This window comes from Oncorhynchus keta, chromosome 11, assembly GCF_023373465.1.
Source record: "Oncorhynchus keta strain PuntledgeMale-10-30-2019 chromosome 11, Oket_V2, whole genome shotgun sequence".
NCBI classification, from domain to species: domain Eukaryota; kingdom Metazoa; phylum Chordata; class Actinopteri; order Salmoniformes; family Salmonidae; genus Oncorhynchus; species Oncorhynchus keta.
This window is the reverse complement of record NC_068431.1, coordinates 33135555-33160151: the sequence shown is the minus strand read 5'-3', so window position 1 is coordinate 33160151 and position 24597 is coordinate 33135555. Positions and strand designations below refer to the sequence as shown.

Here is a 24597-nt window from a genome sequence, read left to right as displayed (position 1 = left end):
AGTCAGTGTGGTGTTCATATTGTGCCCTACAGTAGCACTAGTGACATGGCAGTCAGTGTGGTGTTCATATTGTGCCCTACAGTAGCACTAGTGACATGGCAGTCAGTGTGGTGTTCATATTGTGCCCTACAGTAGCACTAGTGACATGGCAGTCAGTGTGGTGTTCATATTGTGCCCTACAGTAGCACTAGTGACATGCCAGTCAGTGTGGTGTTCATATTGTGCCCCACAGTAGCACTAGTGACATGGCAGTCAGTGTGGTGTTCATATTGTGTCCTACAGTAGCACCAGTGACATGGCAGTCAGTGTGGTGTTCATATTGTGCCCTACAGTAGCACTAGTGACATGGCAGTCAGTGTGGTGTTCATATTGTGCCCCACAGTAGCACCAGTGACATGGCAGTCAGTGTGGTGTTCATATTGTGCCCCACAGTGTAGCACCAGTGACATGGCAGTCAGTGTGGTGTTCATATTGTGCCCTACAGTAGCACTAGTGACATGCCAGTCAGTGTGGTGTTCATATTGTGCCCTACAGTAGCACTAGTGACATGGCAGTCAGTGTGGTGTTCATATTGTGCCCTACAGTAGCACTAGTGACATGGCAGTCAGTGTGGTGTTCATATTGTGTCCTACAGTAGCACCAGTGACATGGCAGTCAGTGTGGTGTTCATATTGTGCCCTACAGTGTAGCACCAGTGACATGGCAGTCAGTGTGGTGTTCATATTGTGCCCCACAGTGTAGCACCAGTGACATGGCAGTCAGTGTGGTGTTCATATTGTGCCCCACAGTAGCACCAGTGACATGGCAGTCAGTGTGGTGTTCATATTGTGCCCTACAGTAGCACTAGTGACATGGCAGTCAGTGTGGTGTTCATATTGTGCCCCACAGTGTAGCACCAGTGACATGGCAGTCAGTGTGGTGTTCATATTGTGCCCTACAGTAGCACTAGTGACATGGCAGCCAGTGTGGTGTTCATATTGTGCCCCACAGTAGCACCAGTGACATGCCAGTCAGTGTGGTGTTCATATTGTGCCCCACAGTAGCACCAGTGACATGGCAGTCAGTGTGGTGTTCATATTGTGCCCCACAGTAGCACCAGTGACATGGCAGTCAGTGTGGTGTTCATATTGTGCCCCACAGTAGCACCAGTGACATGGCAGTCAGTGTGGTGTTCATATTGTGCCCCACAGTAGCACCAGTGACTTGCCTTTCCTGCTATGTGAGTGTGCTATATTATTACATTGGCAGGAGTTTCTAGGGGTTCAACTACAGAACGTTTGGAGCTTTGCCAGCATGCCAACCTCCTGAACACACACAGTCAACTCAGGGGGTGGGGAACATAAACTCATTTGGCAAATAATACTATCTAGAAAGTCTGTGGCCCGCACCCACTCATGAACACACACATAAAAGTGCACAAAAGATTTGCTGTCACTTTGCAGTATAATCAATGGAGTGTGAAGCATGACCCAGGGGGGAGGAGGTAGCTGAAGTAACACACACACACACACACGCACGCACGCACGCACGCACGGACGCACACACACACACACACACACACACACACACACACACACACACACACACACACACACACACACACACACACACACACACACACACACACACACACACACACACACACACACACACACACACACACTGAGGGCACAGCAGGCTGTGGCTACACTGCACATAGTGGCCACTGGGGGACCTCCTGTATAGAAGCAGCGCAGCAGTAACCGCACACAGTACAATACCACACACACACACACACACAGTACAATACCACACACACACACAGTACAATACCACACACACACACACACAGTACAATACCACACACACACACACACAGTACAATACCACACACACACACACTACAATACCACACACACACACAGTACAATACCACACACACACACACACACAGTACAATACCACACACACACACACACACACAGTACAATACCACACACACACACACACAGTACAATACCACACACACACACAGTACAATACCACACACTCACACAGTACAATACCACACACACACACACAGTACAATACCACACACACACACACACAGTAAAATACCACACACACACACACACACAGTACAATACCACACACACACACACAGTACAATACCACACACACACACAATACAATACCACACACACAGTACAATACCACACACACACAGTACAATACCACACACACACACACACAGTACAATACCACACACACACACACACACACAGAACAATACCACACACACACACAGTACAATACCACACACACACACACTACAATAACACACACACACACACACACAATACAAAACCACACACACACACACACACACAGCACAAAACCACACACACACACACACAGTACAATACCACACACACACACAGTACAATACCACACACTCACACAGTACAATACCACACACACACACACAGTACAATACCACACACACACACACACAGTACAATACCACACACACACACACACACAGTACAATACCACACACACACACACACACAGTACAATACCACACACACACACAGTACAATACCACACACACAGTACAATACCACACACACACAGTACAATACCACACACACACACACACAGTACAATACCACACACACACACACACAGTACAATACCACACACACACAGTACAATACCACACACACAGTACAATACCACACACACACAGTACAATACCACACACACACACACACAGAACAATACCACACACACACACAGTACAATACCACACACTCACACAGTACAATACCACACACACACACACACACAGTACAATACCACACACACACACACAGTACAATACCACACACACACACACAGTACAATACCACACACACACACACACACACACACACACAGTACAATACCACACACACACACACACAGTACAATACCACACACACACAGTACAATACCACACACACACAGTACAATACCACACACACACACAGAACAATACCACACACACACAGTACAATACCACACACACACACACACAGTACAATACCACACACACACACAGTACAATACCACACACACACAGTACAATACCACACACACACAGTACAATACCACACACACACAGTACAATACCACACACACACAGTACAATACCACACACTCACACAGTACAATACCACACACACACACACAGTACAATACCACACACACACACACAGTACAATACCACACACACACACACACACACACACACACACACACACACACACACACACACACACACACACACACACACAGTACAATACCACACACACACAGTAAAATACCACACACACACAGTACAATACCACACACACACACAGTACAATACCACACACACACAGTACAATACCACACACACACACACACACACACAGTACAATACCACACACACACACAGTACAATACCACACACACACAGTACAATACCACACACACACAGTACAATACCACACACACACAGTACAATACCACACACACACAGTACAATACCAAACACACACAGTACAATACCACACACACACAGTACAATACCACACACACACAGTACAATACCACACACACACAGTACAATACCAAACACACACAGTACAATACCACACACACACATAGCACACCACTACACACACAGAACGGAGAAAAAAAAATATCTCAGCAGCCCTTGTGAAATAAAACAAAAAAGCTATTTTAAAAATGCACGGTTCAGTGAGCCAGGTTTATTGGCCTGTTAAAGCCCCAGCCAGCCTCGCACATCCCTCCTCCTCCACGCCATCCTGCTGCAGACATGCATCCTCACAGGCAGACAGGCAGGGAAGCAGGCAGGGCCAGGGAGGCTGACTGCCAGGCAGCTCACTCTCATTCCCACGCTCTCCCCCCTGTCCTCCCCCTCGTGCTGACGGCGTTTCCACAGCTAACAGGTGGTCCAGGTTTAGAAACAGAGAGAAACAATATTAAGACAAGACTGAGCCCACAGGCTAGTAGAGCGAGACTGAGCCCACAGGTTAGTAGATGGAGACTGAGCCCACAGGCTAGTAGAACAAGACTGAGCCCACAGGCTAGTATAGCGAGACTGAGCCCACAGGCTAGTAGAGCAAGACTGAGCCCACAGGCTAGTAGAGCGAGACTGAGCCCACAGGCTAGTAGAGGGAGACTGAGCCCACAGGCTAGTAGAGCGAGACTGAGCCCACAGACTAGTAGAGCGAGACTGAGCCCACAGGCTAGTAGAGCGAGACTGAGCCCACAGGCTAGTAGAGCGAGACTGAGCCCACAGGCTAGTAGAGCGAGACTGAGCCCACAGGCTAGTAGAGCGAGACTGAGCCCACAGGCTAGTAGAGCGAGACTGAGCCCACAGACTAGTATAGCGAGACTGAGCCCACAGGCTAGTATAGTGAGACTGAGCCCACAGGCTAGTAGAGCGAGACTGAGCCCACAGGCTAGTAGACGGAGACTGAGCCCACAGGCTAGTAGAGCGAGACTGAGCCCACAGACTAGTAGAGCGAGACTGAGCCCACAGGCTAGTAGAGCGAGACTGAGCCCACAGGCTAGTAGAGCGAGACTGAGCCCACAGGCTAGTATAGCGAGACTGAGCCCACAGGCTAGTAGAGCGAGACTGAGCCCACAGGCTAGTAGACGGAGACTGAGCCCACAGGCTAGTAGAGCGAGACTGAGCCCACAGACTAGTAGAGCGAGACTGAGCCCACAGGCTAGTAGAGCGAGACTGAGCCCACAGGCTAGTAGAGCGAGACTGAGCCCACAGGCTAGTAGAGCGAGACTGAGCCCACAGGCTAGTAGAGCGAGACTGAGCCCACAGGCTAGTAGAGCGAGTGAGCCCACAGACTAGTAGAGCGAGAGATGGGACAGATAGAATATACAAAACTAAACAAAATGAGAAATTACAGAGTCAAACTATTTTGGCATATCTTTGCTGGGATAACAAAGGGAGCTGGAGCTGGCTTCCTGAGCAGTATATTTTGTGGAAACGAGGGCAGAATACAGCTAGTGACACATTTACAGTGCAGGGTTGCTGACGCCTTATCTTGTGACCCTAAACCGAACTCTTCCTACTTCCTGACCCTAAAGGGCATCACAACAGTGGCAAGTTGGGAGTCAGCAGCGAGGGGAGGAAAGGATTTGCCTCAGCCGCCCCAGTTACAAGTACAATTTTAGTCTCTTAGCAGGCGCTCTTATCCAAAGCGACTACAGGATAGCTTTTTTGTGCCTAGTCGGCTCGGGGATTCAAACCAGCAACCTTTCAGTTACTCTTTACCGCTAGCCTGCCTGCCGCCGCCCCCAGTTGATCAAGTTGTACATTTAGCCCTACCTTGTGTTTCTTCCCGGGCTGGCGTTCGCCACCCGTCTTGTCCTTCTTGTCGGAGAAGGAGAACTTGACGTCCCCGTCCTCGAAGGCGTACGGGTCCACCTCAGGCTCGTGGTCGTCGTCGGTGATGGCGGCGGCCAGGTACTGGTTCCTCCGCTGAATGTACATCTGCACGCGCTCCTCCGACACCTTCAGAGGCCGATTAGATGTGGCCATCAGTCTGGGAACAGGAGACACAGTGAGGGGACAGAATATTCATTATGATAAACAGGGCCACATAGTACAGTTTACTGATAACAGAGTGGGATGCAGTTATACTGTTTGTTTAGGCCTATATGGCTGTGCAGATCATCTATCAACATTTTGGGGAGGTAGAGCATGAGGACATTTTAATCTGTTGCTATGCATGTCTCTTTTTCAACGTAATCTGTGAATAAACTTTCCTATGACTATGGGCCTGTGTTCTAGTTGTTGATGTTGTTGTTCCGATGTTACTAGACTAAATGAGCACTGCTGGGCCCCTCTGAGGGGGAGGTCCCTTCTCTCCCTCCCTCTGTCCGGCTCGGCTGTGATGCGAGGTGACAGTGCGCAGTAGCCCCGGCCAGAGATTAGCAGCCATTTAGAGCTGCTTCACGGCCACCAGGATTACTCTCCGCACCAGAATAGCCCTGCTGTCCATAGCCCTGCCTATGGCACTGTCCAGCATCCATCCCTGAAATTGTATAACCCCTCCGATAATTCCCAAGACCGCCACTGCTCGGCCTGCCGGACAGCTAGCCTGCCTGCCTGCTCTCCTGCACACCGATCCTAGTCCGTCTCAGCCTCTGTCACTCTTTGCATCCCTCTCTCCCTCCACATCCCTTTCTCTCTGCTCCCTCGAGTCCACTTCTATCGTCTCCCTCTCTCAGTGAAGCGACACCTCGGCTCTGACATCAAGGCGTGTTCAGGGTGGAGAGGAAGGAAGCAGGGGGAGTTATGATAGAGAGGGCGTAGACAGATGGATCCATTTATTTATATAACCCTACCTCTATCCCTCCATCTCTGGCGCCCTGTGTGTGTGTGTGTGTGTGTGTGTGTGTGTGTGTGTGTGTGTGTGTGTGTGTGTGTGTGTGTGTGTGTGTGTGTGTGTGTGTGTGTGCGTGTGTGCGTGTGTGCGTGTGTGTGTGTGTGTGTGTGTGTGTGTGTGTGTGTGTGTGTGTTGGGGGGGATCAATAAGCTCTCTCCAGTCTCTGCTGCAGTGCTGGCCATGCACATTAGTGATGTATGATGTCAAAAGGGCACATAGCGAGAGATTAACATGCTGTGTGTGCTCAGCGCCACCACAGAACATTCTAAGGCAGGGGCGGGGAGGGAGGGATGGATGGAGGGAGGGAGAGGGAGGGAGGGATGGGAGGCCCGGTTGTGCATCACTGCTCTTTCAATCACTTTTATTTTCTAGAATGTTGGAGGTACTCAAAAAGGGGCCCTTCTGTCTGTGTGCCAAAGGGGGTGATGGGAAGGGAGGGAGGGTTGGATGGCTGACCAGTGAGTCAGTAAATGGCTGGGGGCCTCTAGCACCCTCTATGGGCAACAGTGGGTGTTGAATGGTTAAATCAATGGGGAGATAAGAATGAATGAATGAACAGGGATAGACACTCACTCAGTGACAGACACCACCTCCTGTCCTCCCGAGGCCTCGTCTCTCTCCCTTTCCCTCAGCTTGTCCCAAGGCAGCGTTGGCGTTGGTATTACGGCCTCTTTCCTCCTGGGCAGGTTGAAGAACCTCCATGGCGCTGGGGAGCCGTCCTCCTCCAGGTTGACTGCAGAGCTTACGTACACAGTGGGCTCCAGGGGATCGGGTGGGTAGGCCGTGTGGTGGTGGTGGAAGTGGTGTGCCAGGCCATCCAGTCCACGGTGGTCCCCGACGCCACCCTTCTGTTCCGCCAGGCAGGGCTCCGGGGGTGGCTGGTAGAAGTGTTGGCTGTGGGGGGTGGAGGGGTTCTTTAAAGAGCCGTCACCCGTCTCCTCTCCTCTGTCGCGCTCACAGGGGTGGGGGCTGAGGGGAGGGGGCTGAGGGGAACCTGTCATCTCTGAGGAACCACCGGCACTACCCACCCCTCCGTCGTGCCGCTGGGGGGTCTTGGTGACACCGTCGGTAGGGTGGAGGCTAGGGAAGCGACCCCCCTCCTGCTGGGCCCTCATGGCAAGCCTCTGGCCTGCCGCCTTCGTCTCCATGGTAACGTCATCGCAGGCGGCGCTGCGGTGGTGGAAGGGTGTCTGTGGCCTCTTGGTCTGCTTGTCGCTCTTCTCTGGCTTGTCACCTCCAGTCTTGTGCTTGGTGGGTGGCTGGGTGTGGGTGGGCTGGCATGCTGACTGGGGCTGGCCCGGGGTACCACCACCTCGCTGTTTCAGGGCTTTATGCCTGGAAGAGAAAGCATGTCATTTACATGTCTCACTGCAAGACAAACAATAATGCCATTCGTTCACCTGTGTTAAGGTTGTGCATTCATTAGCTCAATAAACAGTGTTGAGAGGCAACAATGATCTACTTCAAGCAATTACCAAGAACAAACTGATCTACAGAACATTTAAATTAGGACTCAAAGTCAGGTGTATGAGATTTATACATTTATACTGAATTCATATTTAATGCTGATTTATACTGAAAATATATTTAACGTAGATTTATATTGCATACATATTTAATGCAGATTTATATTGAGCAAATAGTATGAAACACATTCATTATATTTATTCCCAATTACATATAGTCAACTGTAGATCTTTCACTTCCTACTTTCCCAATTGTTTTGTGTTAAAAGTCAATGTAACCAGTCAAATGACCAATCTGGCAATTATACGTTTTCATGTCTTTACTGAACACACCATGTAAACATTCACAGTGCAGGATGGAAAAAGCATGTGAACCTTTGGATTTCATAACTGGTTGACCCTCCTTTGGCAACAATAACCTCAACCAAACGTTTCCTGTAGTTGCGGATCAGACCTACAGAACGGTCAGGAGGAATTTTGGACCACTCCTCTTTATAAAACTGTTTCAGTTCAGTAATATTCTGGGGGTGTCTGATGTGAACCGCTCTCGAGGTCATTCCACAGCATCTCAATCGGGTTGAGGTCAGGACTCTGACTGGGCCACTCAGGTTGAGGTCAGGACTCTGACTGGGCCACTCAGGTTGAGGTCAGGACTCTGACTGGGCCACTCAGGTTGAGGTCAGGACTCTGACTGGGCCACTCAGGTTGATGTCAGGACTCTGACTGGGCCACTCAGGTTGAGGTCAGGACTCTGACTGGGCCACTCAGGTTGAGGTCAGGACTCTGACTGGGCAACTCAGGTTGATGTCAGGACTCTGACTGGGCCACTCAGGTTGAGGTCAGGACTCTGACTGGGCCACTCAGGTTGAGGTCAGGACTCTGACTGGGCCACTCAGGTTGAGGTCAGGACTCTGACTGGGCCACTCAGGTTGATGTCAGGACTCTGACTGGGCCACTCAGGTTGAGGTCAGGACTCTGACTGGGCCACTCAGGTTGAGGTCAGGACTCTGACTGGGCCACTCAGGTTGAGGTCAGGACTCTGATTGGGCCACTCCAGAAGGGTATTTTCTTCTATTGAAGCCATTCTGATGTTGATTTACTTCTGTGTTGTGTGTGGTTGTCCTGTTTCATCAGCCTAACATTCTCCTAACATTCTCCTGCAAACTGTCTTGATAAACTTGGGAAGTAATTTTTCCGTTGATGATAACAAGCTGCAAAGCAGCCCCAAACCATGATGCTCCCTCCACCATACTTTACAGTTGGGATGAGCTGTGCCTGTACCTCTCCAGACATAGTGTTGTGTGTTCCTTCCAATCAACTCAACTTTAGTTTAATCTGTCCGCAGAATATTTTGCAAGTAGCTCGGTGGAAAAACCAGGTGAGATGTTAACATCTCTAATCTCGTCTCAATGATTGGACTCCAGGTTAGTTGAGCCCTGACTCCAATTAGCTTTTGAAGAAGTCATTAGCCTAGTGGTTCACATACTTTTTCCAACCTACACTGTGAATGTTTAAATTATGTATCAAAATATATATGTATCAAAATATACAAGAAAAATACAATAATTTGTGTGTTATTATTTTAAGCACACTGTGTGTGTCTATTGTTGTGACATTGTATGACTAATTTATGCAGAAATTCAGGTAATTCCAAAGGGTTCACATACTTTTTCTTGCCATTGTAAAATAAACAAATGAATTCCTCTCAAATATAATAAACTCCTCATGTTATGCTGATGCTACTCTAACAAACATCTTAAACTGATGTTATTATTCTGCACTCGATTGGCCTCCTAACCACAACCAAAACCATGAATCTTGTCTAGCTCACACCCACTAGAATAGAGCATTCCCCAAAGGCTGTGTTTATTGGGGAGAAAACTGAGTGAAGCGTGTGTGACCTAATGAACATGACCCAGATTGGAAGGAGACCTGTTTCTGGTTGGGTTTAAAATGTCTGGAATGTGTTGTGGTGGTCCCCAGCCCGTAGGCCCCCAAAGCTATCTAGGCTGCCCTGTCAGACACCTGGCCTGGCACCTCTGTGACCATCCTGTGTGTCGCGTCGTGACCAGTCAAGCTCCCCTGCTAACCAGCCTGCCTGTTACTGCTGACCCTGGCCCAGTGCATACCACCACCACCTCTGCTGTCAACACTCAAACACACACACTGTCCCCAGTTTAGGCCCAGGGAGAGGCAGCTACTAAGTTACCTCATGTTTCACTGTAAGGAGACCGAGGAGCAGTGGTGGAAAAAGTACCCAATTGTCATACTTGAGTAAAAGTAAAGATACCTTAATAGAAAATGACTCAAGTAAAAGTGAAAGTCACTCAGTAAAATACTACAAGTCTTTAGTTTTAAATATACTTAAGTAACAAAAGTAAATGTAATTGCTAAAATATTCTTAAGTATCAAAAGTAAAAGTATAAATAATTTCAAATTCCTTATATTAAGCAAACCATTATTTACAAATGGTCAGGGGCATACTCAAACACTCAGACATCATTTACAAATGAAGTATTTGTGTTTAGTTCGTCTGTCAGATCAGAGGCAGTAGGGTTGACCAGGGATTTTGTCTATAAGAGTGTGAATTGGACAATTGTCCTGTCCTGCTAAGCATTCAAAATGTAACTAGTACTTTTGGATGTCAGGGAAAATGTATGGAGTAAAAAGTACATTATTTTCTTTAGGGATGTGGTGAAGTAAAAGTCAAAGTTACCAGAAATATACATTTTAAAATAAAGTACAGATACACTAAAAAACGACTTTAGCAGTACTTTAAAGTATTTTTATTTAAGTACTTTACACCACTGCCGAGGAGCAATAAATCTAAAGTCAGGCTGACACTGGCTAGTGGCTGTGGGGGGAGGAGCGTGATGAGGGGGGTCAACTCAGGGTCAACTCTGCTAGAGGGGGCACCTGGATGTTATTTGGCTGGTGGTCTGTCAGCACGGTAACCACAGGCTACTCTTATGGTTGTGGAGCAGGCAGCATGTTGAGGGAGGGAGGTAGCTGTTGTCCTTCCCACTACTACACAGGATTATAATATAACCGGGCTGCTTAACTGTCAGCAGGCAGAGAGCAGCAAGACGCAGCAAAAACAATATGCAGAGTGGGTAAACAATAACACACACACACACACACACATATTCCTGCAGCCAAGCCGATAGCCATTAGAATTTGTGCTGCACACACAGGAATTCCCTTTCCAATGTCACCTCCAGTACTCTCGGTCAGGGATTCCCTTTCCAATGTCACCTCCAGTACTCTCGGTCAGGGATTCCCTTTCCAATGTCACCTCCAGTACTCTCGGTCAGGGATTCCCTTTCCAATGTCAACTCCAGTACTCTCGGTCAGGGATTCCCTTTCCAATGTCACCTCCAGTACTCTCGGTCAGGGATTCCCTTTCCAATGTCACCTCCAGTACTCTCGGTCAGGAATTCCCTTTCCAATGTCACCTCCAGTACTCTCGGTCAGGGATTCCCTTTCCAATGTCACCTCCAGTACTCTCGGTCAGGAATTCCCTTTCCAATGTCACCTCCAGTACTCTCGGTCAGGGATTCCCTTTCCAATGTCACCTCCAGTACTCTCGGTCAGGGATTCCCTTTCCATTGTCACCTCCAGTACTCTCGGTCAGGAATTCCCTTTCCAATGTCACCTCCAGTACTCTCGGTCAGGGATTCCCTTTCCAATGTCACCTCCAGTACTCTCGGTCAGGGATTCCCTTTCCAATGTCACCTCCAGTACTCTCGGTCAGGGATTCCCTTTCCAATGTCACCTCCAGTACTCTCGGTCAGGGATTCCCTTTCCAATGTCACCTCCAGTACTCTCGGTCAGGGATTCCCTTTCCAATGTCACCTCCAGTACTCTGGGTCAGGAATTCCCTTTCCAATGTCACCTCCAGTACTCTCGGTCAGGAATTCCCTTTCCAATGTCACCTCCAGTACTCTCGGTCAGGGATTCCCTTTCCAATGTCACCTCCAGTACTCTCGGTCAGGGATTCCGTTTCCAATGTCACCTCCAGTACTCTCGGTCAGGGATTCCCTTTCCAATGTCACCTCCAGTACTCTCGGTCAGGGATTCCCTTTCCAATGTCACCTCCAGTACTCTCGGTCAGGGATTCCCTTTCCAATGTCACCTCCAGTACTCTCGGTCAGGGATTCCCTTTCCAATGTCACCTCCAGTACTCTCGGTCAGGGATTCCCTTTCCAATGTCACCTCCAGTACTCTCGGTCAGGGATTCCCTTTCCAATGTCACCTCCAGTACTCTCGGTCAGGAATTCCCTTTCCAATGTCACCTCCAGTACTCTCGGTCAGGAATTCCCTTTCCAATGTCACCTCCAGTACTCTCGGTCAGGGATTCCCTTTCCAATGTCACCTCCAGTACTCTCGGTCAGGGATTCCCTTTCCAATGTCACCTCCAGTACTCTCGGTCAGGGATTCCCTTTCCAATGTCACCTCCAGTACTCTCGGTCAGGGATTCCCTTTCCAATGTCACCTCCAGTACTCTCGGTCAGGGATTCCCTTTCCAATGTCACCTCCAGTACTCTCGGTCAGGAATTCCCTTTCCAATGTCACCTCCAGTACTCTCGGTCAGGGATTCTCAAAGTTGTTTTTCTTTCTTTCTTTACATTTCATTTGTTTTCATGAATATTACTAACAACAACATATTAAACCCATTTTGGCCAAGGGATCTGTGGAATAAGTTTAGAGGGTTCAATACAACACAATGTAATATTATTATCTACAATTTATGTTCATTAAGGTCCAATGCAGCCATTTTTTAAAATCTCAATATCAAATCTGGGTAACAATTAAGTACCTTACTGTGATTGTTTTCAATTCAAATGGTCAAAGATAAATAAAAATAGCTTCTTAGAAAATAGCAATTTCTCAAGTAAGAACCGTCTCAGAGTTGTTTGTGGGGAGGGGAAAACTGAACATGTGCTTTTATTGGCAGAGTCTTTTTCTTATTGGTCTATTTTAAAAAATGATGTCACCATAGAAGGTCAGAACTCACTCCCACCAAAACAGGCAGACATTTCAGGCTGTCTTTTCAAACTGCTCTTACCTAAAAGGGCATTATCATAATTTTCACAATTTCACAGTATTATTCCAACCTCATAGTTTGGAAATATATACAAAACACAGGACAACAGACCTGGGAAGCTCACAGGGATATTGGTATATTCCTTTTCAATTATTTTGAATTAACTTTAAAGCTGCAACAACCCAAAAATGTAGAATTGCAGGAAATGTGCTTGAAAACTGAAAAGAAAATGATCCAATGCTCAGAGATGGGCCTTTAAAATGTTCCTTCCAGAGACTTGGTTCATCCAGTCATGCACTGCCAAAGTCATCGTAGAACTACTTGTATGCTATTTTTCTCTCACTCGAGGTGTGTTCTGATTATGAGGGGTCTCATAATTAATTAATTTGCTATCACAACAGCGGTCCCAAGCCCCAAAGAGTTAGAGAACCCCTCCTCGAGGTTCCCTCCATACATTAAGGGAAGAATTCGGCAGTACCTGTATGGTTAGTGAGAAAGTCCATATTGCAAATGTACGGTCCCTTACTAGACGTCCGAAATCGTTTGTAAAATTCGCGGACGGCGTCGGGCCGAGCGGCAGGGCCGGACCTACCAGGAAGTCATCAAATGAACGTTGTCGGACATTCGGTTTCCGTTTTACAAAAATAATAAGATTTATGTCATTTTTCCCATGTCCCGGAAATTCCCACAAGAGGGCATAAGCAATCATATGGCTATTGCTACAAAACATCACGATTCACGACGGGGCCTTATCTCGAAAACTGAAAATATTTAGAAGCCGAAACTCGGTGAGCGTAGGGGCGGCATAATGGGCAGTTGGCCCCGAACAAGATGGCGTCTAGGCCTCAACGGTTTTTGAGTTATGGCCATTTATCTGGGATTAAAGGTCCAAAATGAAAATAGAGAAATTATTTTTCCACTTCACGTCAAAGTCAAGGAGCCTCCGGTGTCAATAAAAAAAGAACCAGCCATTTATCTATCGTCATTTAAGAGAAATCGTACAACGACACCTTGGTGATGTTCACGGATAGGTGTTTTTTTTTCAACGGTTACAGATCCAGTTGCAGGTTGTTCTTACGAATCTTTTAAAGTGTGCTGCGGAGCTCTGCGAGATTTCTGTGATTTTCTATGATTTTCTGAAATAACACACACTCACTAAACCCTCCGTAAATAACTCAGTTCTTAACGTAAAGACTTAAAACTCAGGATTCTGTAAAGGCATACCCCAATCATGATATGAATTTATTTATAGCTTCCTGTGCCAACCGGAAGTGCCTTTAATGGTGTCACAGTGGCAGTTTCCATGGGTTAAAAGGTCAGATCTTTTCAAAACTTCATATGTGTGACTAGGTAACCCTCGTGAACTGTAAATCAGTCATTTCTCCCAACAGATGTCAAAGAAAATCTCTCACACGCACACACAGCAAGGATGGAGTGAAAAGTGCGGTTCTCAAAGACACAGAGAGCAGGCAATGGCATAAACATAATAATCTCTAGGCCGTGCCGAGTTCAACGAGATATCCCGCTTGACCGTAGCTCGCTCGGTCTAAGCGCAGCGACCATTAGAAAATTAGGCCCAAAATGAAGCCTGCCCCACAACGTCATTTGCTTTTGGGTGACAGTGAGAGAACCGTTAGGGTGAGAAGCACAATTCGACCTCAGGTACGTTCCTAAGGTCCTTCCGATCCGTGCAAGCCTAACCTTGACCGTGTGGCATTAACCCTTAATAGTTAAAAGAAGGTGTTTACTTCAAAGAGTTTGCATTGACTTCTCTCCCCATAGGAATACATTGCCTGAACCCCTAAATTCAACCTGAAGTCTATATGGGTTATGAATGCCGTATGAACCTGTCTTTGATGACAGTCCATCAGGCCAGTATGAGGTCTACCTGTGTTGATTCTAAGCTTCCTGGACCAACCGGAAGTGGTTAAAATCACCCTAAAAGTGTTTTTCCATTACCTGCCTGCAGTTTGATAGACATAGTGCATTCAACCCTGTGTAAATCAGTCAATTCTTAACGTAAGGACTTAAAACTCAGGATTCTGTAAAACCATAGCCCAGTGAGGATATGTGTTGACTTATAGCTTCCTGTGACAACCGGAAGTGCCTTAATTGGTGTCTCAGGGGCTGTTTCGAGGGGTTAAAAAGTCAGATCTGTCCAAAACTTCATATGTGTGATTAGGCAACCCCATGAACTGTAAATCAGTCATTTTTCCCATAAAATTTCAAAGGAAAACTAAATCACACAGACACACAACTTGGAAGGAGGGACGTATTGGGGTTTGTAGAGACAGACAGTGCCTCCAATAGTTAGCTTTGTTCGAGCTAAAAAAGAACCGTCAGACCTAGAGTTCAAACTTTAGAAACCTGTTCTAGGCCTCGGGTCGATAGTGCGTGGTGAGTTAGGTGGCTCTAGAAGGTTCTCGGACCGAGAAATAGCCTCGTACATTTGCAATGTCTTCAATTCATTTTGACCATTACGAAAATGGCGACATTTAGAAAAGTCTCAGAGACACAAGACTAGGTGCATTGAAACCGGCTCGGGCCATAGAGACGGACCCCAACGTTTCGGTCCGATAGCTCATTCAAGGACCCCATAGCAAGGCATTGAAAAAATGGATTTTCAGCACCAATTAGGGTTTTACTCGGGCACCGAAGGACCTATCGAGCGAAAACTCGGGATTCGGGGTCGCCTCACATAGGCCTTCACATAATGTCCGACCTGGACCCGCAGCTAGAACGTAACTATGTGTTTTACGTTTTTATTATGTTTTAAACTAAAGGCGCTGTGAATTATGGGCCTGCTCTGACATATATGATAGTTGGCTTCTAAATGAGTTGGAAAAAGTGGGTTTGGTGTCAATTGGTATCAGTTTGGTGTCAAAATGACATCTAATTGACTGATGGACACTGACTTGCTAGTTGACTTTTGTACATTAGCAATATGTTTAAACGGAGAGGGACCATCACCAAAAGTGACATTCTGAAATCAACCCTAACGAGCCATGGAGATGAACCAGAATCACTGCCCAGCTATCCCGAGTTCATCGGGCCAGTCAATTTCACATTCCTGCAGGATTTTTATAGCATGACAAATTCGTGATGGTACCTGCCCATTGAACCATATTGCAAATGCACAGTGACTTTGCAAAAGTGAGAAAACATAAACAAATGGACATGATGAAATCAACACAACGAGTGATGGAAAGGTACAACTATCACTGCTCGGCCATCCTGTGTTCATCAGACCAGTCAATTTTGCATTTTTGAGCATGTCAAATTTCATATGGTAAATGCACATTGAAACATATTGCAAATGCACGTGCACTTACAATATCATTCTATAGTGAAAAAAAATCACCTAACGGAGATAATGAAATCAACACAACGAGTGATGGAAATGTACAACTATCACTGCTCAGCCATCCTGTGTTCATCAGACCAGTCAATTTTGCATTTTTGAGCATGTCAAATTTCATATGGTAAATGCACATTGAAACATATTTCAAATGCACGTGCACTTACAATATGATTCTATAGTGAAAAAAAATCACCTAACGGAGATAATGAAATCAACACAACGAGTGATGGAAATGTACAACTATCACTGCTCGGCCATCCTGTGTTCATCAGACCAGTCAATTTTGCATTTTTGAGCATGTCAAATTTCATATGGTAAATGCACATTGAAACATATTGCAAATGCACGTGCACTTACAATATGATTCTATAGTGAAAAAAAATCACCTAACGGAGATAATGAAATCAACACAACGAGTGATGGAAATGTACAACTATCACTGCTCGGCCATCCTGTGTTCATCAGACCAGTCAATTTTGCATTTTTGAGCATGTCAAATTTCATATGGTAAATGCACATTGAAACATATTGCAAATGCGCGTGCACTTACAATATGATTCTATAGTGAAAAAACATCACCTAATGTTCACGATGAAATCAACACAACGAGTGATGGAAAGGAACAACTATCACTGCCCGGCCATCCTGTGTTCCCATAGCGGGCATTAATATCAGAATGACCGGTAAATGCATTCACAACCCTATTTTCATTTTTGGGTTACCAGGTGCCTATTTTCAATCACCAGTTGCACAACAATGCGTATCCATCAGAATATTTTAAACAGTCCATAAAGCACTCAGGACGGACTCCATAGATAGAGGGCCGTAGTAGGGTACTCCCATAGCGGGCATGGACAATAGGCGTCCCGGTAAATGCATTTACAACCATATTTTTATTTTTGGGTTACCAGTTGCACAACAATGCACGTGCATTTGCAATATGATTCTATAGTGAAAAAACATCACCTAATGGACATGATGAAATCAACACAACAAGTGATGGAAATGTACAACTATCACTGCTCGGCCATCCTGTGTTCATCAGACCAGTCAATTTCACATTCCTGCAGGATTTTTATAGCATGACAAATTCGTGATGGTACCTGCCCATTGAACCATATTGCAAATGCACAGTGACTTTGCAAAAGTGAGAAAACATAAACAAATGGACATGATGAAATCAACACAACGAGTGATGGAAATGTACAACTATCACTGCCCGGCCATCCTGTGTTCCCATAGCGAGCATTAATATCAGAATGACCGGTAAATGCATTTACAACCATATTTTTATTTTTGGGTTACCAGTTGCACAACAATGCACGTGCATTTGCAATATGATTCTATAGTGAAAAAACATCACCTAATGGACATGATGAAATCAACACAACGAGTGATGGAAATGTACAACTATCACTGCTCGGCCATCCTGTGTCCATCAGACCAGTCAATTTTGCATTTTTGAGCATGTCAAACTTCATATGGTAAATGCACATTGAAACATATTGCAAATGCGCGTGCACTTGCAATATGATTCTATAGTGTAAAAACATCACCTAATGGACATGATGAAATCAACACAACGAGTGATGGAAATGTACAACTATCACTGCCCGGCCATCCTGTGTTCCCATAGCGAGCATTAATATCAGAATGACCGGTAAATGCATTTACAAGCATATTTTTTGGGGGGTTACCAGGTGCCTATTTTCAATCACCAGTTGCACAACATGCGTATCCATCAGAATATTTTAAACAGTCCATAAAGCACTCAGGACGGACTCCATAGATAGAGGGCCGTAGTAGGGTACTCCCATAGCGGGCATGGACAATAGGCGTCCCGGTAAATGCATTTACAACCATATTTTTATTTTTGGGTTACCAGTTGCACAACAATGCACGTGCATTTGCAATATGATTCTATAGTGAAAAAACATCACCTAATGGACATGATGAAATCAACACAACGAGTGATGGAAATGTACAACTATCACTGCTCGGCCATCCTGTGTCCATCAGACCAGTCAATTTTGCATTTTTGAGCATGTCAAATTTCATATGGTAAATGCACATTGAAACATATTGCAAATGCGCGTGCACTTGCAATATGATTCTATAGTGTAAAAACATCACCTAATGGACATGATGAAATCAACACAACGAGTGATGGAAATGTACAACTATCACTGCCCGGCCATCCTGTGTTCCCATAGCGAGCATTAATATCAGAATGACCGGTAAATGCATTTACAAGCATATTTTTTGGGTTACCAGGTGCCTATTTTCAATCACCAGTTGCACAACATGCGTATCCATCAGAATATTTTAAACAGTCCATAAAGCACTCAGGACGGACTCCATAGATAGAGGGCCGTAGTAGGGTACTCCCATAGCGGGCATGGACAATAGGCGTCCCGGTAAATGCATTTACAACCATATTTTTATTTTTGGGTTACCAGTTGCACAACAATGCACGTGCATTTGCAATATGATTCTATAGTGAAAAAACATCACCTAATGGACATGATGAAATCATCACAACGAGTGATGGAAAGGAACAACTATCACTGCCAGGCCATCCTGTGTTCATCAGGCCAGTCAATTTCACATTCCTGCAGGATTTTTATAGCATGACAAATTCGTGATGGTACCTGCCCATTGAACCATATTGCAAATGCACAGTGACTTTGCAAAAGTGAGAAAACATAAACAAATGGACATGATGAAATCAACACAACGAGTGATGGAAAGGTACAACTCTCACTGCTCGGCCATCCTGTGTTCATCAGACCAGTCAATTTTGCATTTTTGAGCAAGGTCAAATTTCATATGGTAAATGCACATTGAAACATATTGCAAATGCACGTGCACTTACAATATGATTCTATAGTGAAACAACATCACCTAACGGAGATGATGAAATCAACACAACGAGTGATGGAAATGTACAACTATCACTGCTCGGCCATCCTGTGTTCATCAGACCAGTCAATTTTGCATTTTTGAGCAAGGTCAAATTTCATATGGTAAATGCACATTGAAACATATTGCAAATGCACGTGCACTTGCAATATGATTATATAGTGAAAAAACATCACAAAATGGACATGATGAAGTCAACACAACGAGTGATGGAAAGGAACAACTATCACTGCCCGGCCATCCCGAGTTCATCAGGCCAGTCAATTTTGCATTTCTGCAGGATTTTTGAGCATGTCAAATTTCTTACGTCATTTGGCCCACAAAAAAATCCTTATGCACAATTTAAAAAAATATATAAAAAAATATGATAATAAAATTGGACAAAAGTATATTCATACAGTTCTTACACATGTGTAATTGACAAAAAATTGAAAGAATTTCAAAAAACGGTCCAGAAAGCACTTTTTAAGGGTGTGTGAAGTTTTTACAAAATTTTGACATTTTTACTTTTGACTTTGACTTCCTATGAAATCATATTGGAATTGGACAAAACATATTCCTTATGCGCATGTAAAAAAAAAAAAATAATTATGATAATAAAATTGGACAAAAGTATATTCATACAGTTCTTACACATGTGTAATTGACAAAAAATCGAAAGAATTTCGAAAACGGTCCAGAAAGCACTTTTTATGGGTGTGTGAAGTTTTTACAAAATTTTGACATTTTGACTTTTGACTTCCTATGAAATCATATTGGAATTGGACAAAACATATTCCTTATGCGCATATAAAAAAATTTAAAAATTATGATAATAAAATTGGACAAAAGTATATTCATACAGTTCTTACACATGTGTAATTGACAAAAAAATCGAAAGAATTTCGAAAAACGGTCCAGAAAGCACTTTTTAAGGGGTGATAAGTTTTTGAAAAAATTTCATTTTTCAAAATTTTACTTTTGGACATTGACTTGGGTTACATCTCAATATGAAAAACCCCGGTGGAGCGCATTTGCCCCCTGTTGAATTTTTAAAGTGTTACAACTGGCAATTGCCATATGGCATTTGCAATACACTTTGCATGAATCAACGCCGAATTGGGTGGTATTGGCCAATGTGTATATGGTTTGTCCGATGCCAATGACTTGCCATTCATTTTTGTCCAATACAGGGGGGACTTCCCTTACAACTAATTAACACCTCTAGCCAGACTTCCCCAAAGTCAGTTCTCACATTCACACATTAATCCACCCCATTTTTAGAGTAGCCACCTCCCTAAACAGGTCTTCCAGAGGTCTGACTGGCCCCTGGGTCTCTCCCACTGAATCCCTGTACACAGCCTGCCTTCCCTCACACCACCAGTGGAGAACAAGAGGCTCCCCCAATCAATAGTGAGCAAAAAGACACAAACATAGACAAAGCAAACTCCCAGAGAGAACATAAAGGTAAAGAGTGTCTACTGCTACTCTCTGTTTATCATACATGCATAGTCAATTTAACCATAGCTACATATGTACAGACAACCTCAATAAGCCTGACAAACCGATGCCTGTATATGGCCTCACTACTGTTATAGCCTCGCTACTGTTATAGCCTCACTACTGTTATAGCCTCACTACTGTTATAGCCTCGCTAATGTTATAGCCTCGCTACTGTTATAGCCTCACTACTGTTATAGCCTCGCTACTGTTATAGCCTCGCTACTGTTATAGCCTCGCTACTGTTATAGCCTCGCTACTGTTATAGCCTCGCTAATGTTATAGCCTCACTAATGTTATAGCCTCGCTACGGTTATAGCCTCGCTACTGTTATAGCCTCGCTACTGTTATAGCCTCGCTACTGTTATAGCCTCGCTAATGTTATAGCCTCGCTACTGTTATAGCCTCGCTAATGTTATAGCCTCGCTACTGTTATAGCCACGCTACTGTTATAGCCTCGCAACTGTTATAGCCTCACTAATGTTATAGCCTCGCTAATGTTATAGCCTCGCTACTGTTATAGCCTCGCTACTGTTATAGCCTCGCTAATGTTATAGCCTCGCTACTGTTATAGCCTCGCTACTGTTATAGCCTCGCTAATGTTATAGCCTCGCTACTGTTATAGCCTCGCTACTGTTATAGCCTCGTTACTGTTATAGCCCCGTTACTGTTATAGTCTCGCAACTGTTATAGCCTCGCTACTGTTATAGCCTCGCTACTGTTATAGCCTCGTTACTGTTATAGCCTCGTTACTGTTATAGCCTTGAGACTGTATAGAGCCCCACTACTGTATATAGCCTCGCTACTGTTATAGCCTCGCTACTGTATACAGCCTCGCTACTGTTATAGCCTCTCTACTGTTATAGCCTCGCTACTGTTATAGCCTCGCTACTGTTATAGCCTCGCTACTGTTATAGCCTCCCTACTGTTATAGCCTCCCTACTGTTATAGCCTCCCTACTGATATAGCCTCCCTACTGTTATAGCCTCGCTACTGTTATAGCCTCCCTACTGTTATAGCCTCACTACTGTTATAGCCTCGCTACTGTTATAGCCTCGCTACTGTTATAGTCTCGTTACTGTTATAGCCTCGCTACTGTATATAGCCCCACTACTGTATATAGCCTCACTACTGTTATAGCCTCGCTACTGTATATAGCCTCACTACTGTTATAGCCTCTCTACTGTATATAGCCTCACTACTGTTATAGCCTCACTACTGTTATAGCCTCACTACTGTTATAGCCTCGCTACTGTATATAGCCTCACTACTGTTATAGCCTCGCTACTGTATACAGCCTCGCTACTGTATATAGACTCACTACTGTTATAGCCTCACTACTATTATAACCTCGCTACTGTTATAGCCTCGCTACTGTATACAGCCTCGCTACTGTATATAGCCCCGCTACTGTATATAGCCTCACTACTGTTATAGCCTCGCTACTGTGTATAGCCTCACTACTGTTATAGCCTCTCTACTGTATATAGCCTCACTACTGTTATAGCCTCGCTACTGTTATAGCCTCACTACTGTTATAGCCTCACTACTGTTATAGCCTCTCTACTGTATATAGCCTCACTACTGTTATAGCCTCGCTACTGTATATAACCTCACTACTGTTATAGCCTCGCTACTGTTATAACCTCGCTACTGTTATAGCCTCGCTACTGTATACAGCCTCGCTACTGTTATAGCCTCGCTACTGTTATAGCCTCACTACTGTATACAGTCTCGCTACTGTTATAGCCTCACTACTGTATACAGCCTCGCTACTGTTATAGCCTCGCTACTGTTATAGCCTCGCTACTGTATACAGTCTCGCTACTGTTATAGCCTCACTACTGTTATAGCCTCGCTACTGTTATAGCCTCGCTACTGTATATAGCCCCACTACTGTATATAGCCTCACTTCTGTTATAGCCTCGCTACTGTATATAGTCTCACTACTGTTATAGCCTCTCTACTGTATATAGCCTCACTACTGTTATAGTCTCACTACTGTTATAGCCTCGCTACTGTTATAGCCTCACTACTGTTATAGCCTCACTACTGTTATAGCCTCACTACTGTTATAGCCTCGCTACTGTATACAGCCTCGCTACTGTTATAGCCTCGCTACTGTATATAGCCTCACTACTGTTATAGCCTCGCTACTGTATACAGCCTCGCTACTGTTATAGCCTCGCTACTGTTATAGCCTCGCTACTGTATACAGCCTCGCTACTGTTATAGCCTCGCTACTGTTATAGCCTCGCTACTGTTATAGCCTCGCTACTGTATACAGTCTCGCTACTGTTATAGCCTCACTACTGTTATAGCCTCGCTACTGTTATAGACTCACTACTGTTATAGCCTCACTACTGTATATAGCCTCACTACTGTTATAGCCTCGCTACTGTATATAGTCTCACTACTGTTATAGCCTCACTACTGTATACAGCCTCGCTACTGTTATAGCCTCACTACTGTTATAGCCTCACTACTGTTATAGCCTCACTACTGTATACAGCCTCGCTACTGTTATAGCCTCACTACTGTTATAGCCTCACTACTGTATATAGCCTCACTACTGTTATAGCCTCGCTACTGTATATAGTCTCACTACTGTTATAGCCTCACTACTGTATACAGCCTCGCTACTGTTATAGCCTCACTACTGTTATAGCCTCACTACTGTTATAGCCTCACTACTGTATACAGCCTCGCTACTGTTATAGCCTCACTACTGTTATAGCCTCACTACTGTATATAGCCTCACTACTGTTATAGCCTCGCTACTGTATATAGTCTCACTACTGTTATAGCCTCACTACTGTATACAGCCTCGCTACTGTTATAGCCTCACTACTGTTATAGCCTCACTACTGTTATAGCCTCACTACTGTATACAGCCTCGCTACTGTTATAGCCTCACTACTGTTATAGCCTCACTACTGTTATAGACTCACTACTGTATATAGCCTCACTACTGTATACAGCCTCGCTACTGTTATTCTTCGCTGTCTTTTTACAGTTTTATTTCTTTACAGTTTTATTTCTTTACTTCCCTAATATATTTTTTTCACTGTTGGTTAAAGCCTGCATTCTTGCATTGTATTCGGTGCACGTGACAAATAAACTTTGATATGATTTCCCTTCAGAGAGAACACATAAGCGCACACACACATAAGCACACACAAGCGCACACGCACACACACACATAAGCACACACAAGCACACACACACACAAGCACACACACATAAGCACACACACACATAAGCACGCACACAAGTGCGCACGCACACAAGTGCGCACGCACGCACGCACGCACGCACGCACGCACGCACGCACGCACGCACGCACGCACGCACGCACGCACACACACACACACACACACACACACACACACACACACACACACACACACACACACACACACACACACACACACACACACACACACACACACACACACACACACACACACACACACACACACACACACGTGATATTGCCTGTCTGTGTCCCAACCCCCAAACAGAAACAGCCTGGCAACAGTCAACCTCACATCCTCACATTAACCCACTCTAGACACAGCAGATCATTTGTCAACATTAGGGTCTACAGACACTCTCCATTTTTAGACCAGCGATCTCCCTACACAAGCCTTCTAGAGGTCGGAGTGGCCCCTGGGTCTCTCCCACTGGGTCCTAAATCACATCCAATTCCCTACATTGTGCACTACTATTGAACCCTGACAGGGTTGTTACTTAACAGACAAATGGAGATGAATGTCATATGCATTGAGATTAAAATACATCTCAGATTTTAGACTGGCGTATCGAATGTTGTTTTGCTGAGTAAGACGTCCAATGAGTAAGACTTCCTTAAAA

The 24597-nt window shown here is 45.1% G+C and overlaps 1 protein-coding gene and 2 long non-coding RNA genes across 5 annotated transcripts in view; 1 reads left to right on the top strand and 2 right to left on the bottom strand.

The window, feature by feature from the left end:
• Positions 1–24597, bottom strand: part of LOC118375299 (mediator of RNA polymerase II transcription subunit 13-like) — a 140566-nt gene that overhangs the window by 35248 nt on the left and 80721 nt on the right. For all 3 annotated transcript variants that reach the window (XM_052457016.1, XM_052457018.1, XM_052457019.1), the window contains exons 9-10: positions 7020–7781; positions 5384–5600 (exon numbers count right to left, since the gene is read on the bottom strand). In XM_052457016.1, coding sequence (XP_052312976.1) covers positions 5384–5600; positions 7020–7781 — 979 coding nt within the window. The remainder of the gene's footprint in view (positions 1–5383; positions 5601–7019; positions 7782–24597) is intronic.
• LOC127906161 (uncharacterized) lies at positions 8388–8997 on the top strand. Its single transcript, XR_008060490.1, has 3 exons — positions 8388–8616; positions 8745–8840; positions 8873–8997. It is a non-coding gene; the product is annotated as an uncharacterized LOC127906161 (long non-coding RNA).
• On the bottom strand, positions 11264–12672 carry LOC127906162 (uncharacterized). Its single transcript, XR_008060491.1, has 3 exons — positions 12248–12672; positions 11928–12167; positions 11264–11767 (listed from the first exon to the last, which is right to left on the bottom strand). It is a non-coding gene; the product is annotated as an uncharacterized LOC127906162 (long non-coding RNA).